At 43.9% G+C, this 1,115-nt stretch overlaps 1 protein-coding gene across 1 annotated transcript; it reads right to left on the bottom strand.

Moving 5' to 3' along the window:
• Nucleotides 1-224: 224 nt before the first annotated feature.
• On the bottom strand, nucleotides 225-1,112 carry LOC121024274 (olfactory receptor 4F3/4F16/4F29-like; the record flags this gene model as incomplete). The annotated part of the gene is made up of 1 exon (XM_040466530.1): nucleotides 225-1,112. A coding segment is annotated over one exon (888 nt), but the record flags the coding sequence as incomplete, so codon positions are not given.
• Nucleotides 1,113-1,115: the final 3 nt, after the last annotated feature.

Below are 1,115 nucleotides of genomic sequence, written 5' to 3'. Positions count from 1 at the left end.
TAGATTTGAGATTACTATAATCATTGTTTTAAAAATACTTCCTGTGTAACTATCTCTTTTTCAAAAGTAAATGTCCCTCCCTCCTGAGTGAAAGAGAAAAATAGACTCAGTACCAGTGTGTATAATCAAAGCAAGGTAAGACAAACAAGAGCTTCTCCCTGAGTTTGACCATCAATAATGGACATCAGTAATCAACAAGGGCTCTTCACAACATCAGACATTCCTTAAGAGATCTTCCTGTAATTCACCAGCTGTCTGCATACTCTCCTCATTGCCACCTGCATCTCTTGGTTCCTGAATGTATAGATGACCGGATTTAGGAAAGGAGTGAGAATAGCATCAAAGATGGCCAGAAACTTATCCAGGTGTATGGAGGGAGATGGCCATGTATAAAAAAAAATCAAAGGACCAAAGAACAAGAATACCACAGTGATGTGAGCTGACAGTGTGGACAGAGCCTTGGATGAACCAGCTAAAGAGTGTTTCTGAACAGTGAGAATGATGATGATATAGGAAATGATCAGTATGAGGAAGGAGCCAACAGAGATGAATCCACTGTTGGCTGTGACCATAAACTCTAGTCGGTCGGTGTCCGTGCAGGCAAGTTTGATGAACCGAGGAAGGTCACAGTAAAAGCTGTCCAACACATTAGGACCACAGAAGGGTAAGTTTACTACAAATGCCAGTTGAACCATGGAGTGGATGAGGCCAGTCATCCAGGCAGCCACTAAAAAGAAGAGGCACATTCTTGGGCTCATGATGGTCAGATAGTGGAGAGGCTTACATATGGCAACATATCTGTCAAAGGCCATGGCGATGAGCAGCACCATCTCCACACCACCAATGACGTGGATAAAGAAGATTTGAGCGATGCAGCCACCAAAGGAGATGACCTTACGCTTTCTAAAAAGATCATAAATCATCTTGGGAGAAGTGACAGAAGAAACTCCCAGGTCAATGAAGGAGAGGTTGGCCAGCAGAAAGTACATGGGGGAGTGTAAGTGAGGGTCAGAGGTCACAGTGAGCATAATGAGGGAGTTTCCCATCATGCTTGCCACATAAAACGTGGAGGAGAACACAAAGAGGAGAAGTTGGATCTCCCAGGAATCGGTGAG

This window comes from Herpailurus yagouaroundi, unplaced genomic scaffold (genome assembly GCF_014898765.1).
Source record: "Herpailurus yagouaroundi ecotype Mexico unplaced genomic scaffold, PumYag 62619, whole genome shotgun sequence".
Classification (NCBI taxonomy): domain Eukaryota; kingdom Metazoa; phylum Chordata; class Mammalia; order Carnivora; family Felidae; genus Herpailurus; species Herpailurus yagouaroundi.
Note: the sequence above shows the minus strand (reverse complement) of the source record. Positions and strands in the feature narration are given on the sequence as shown.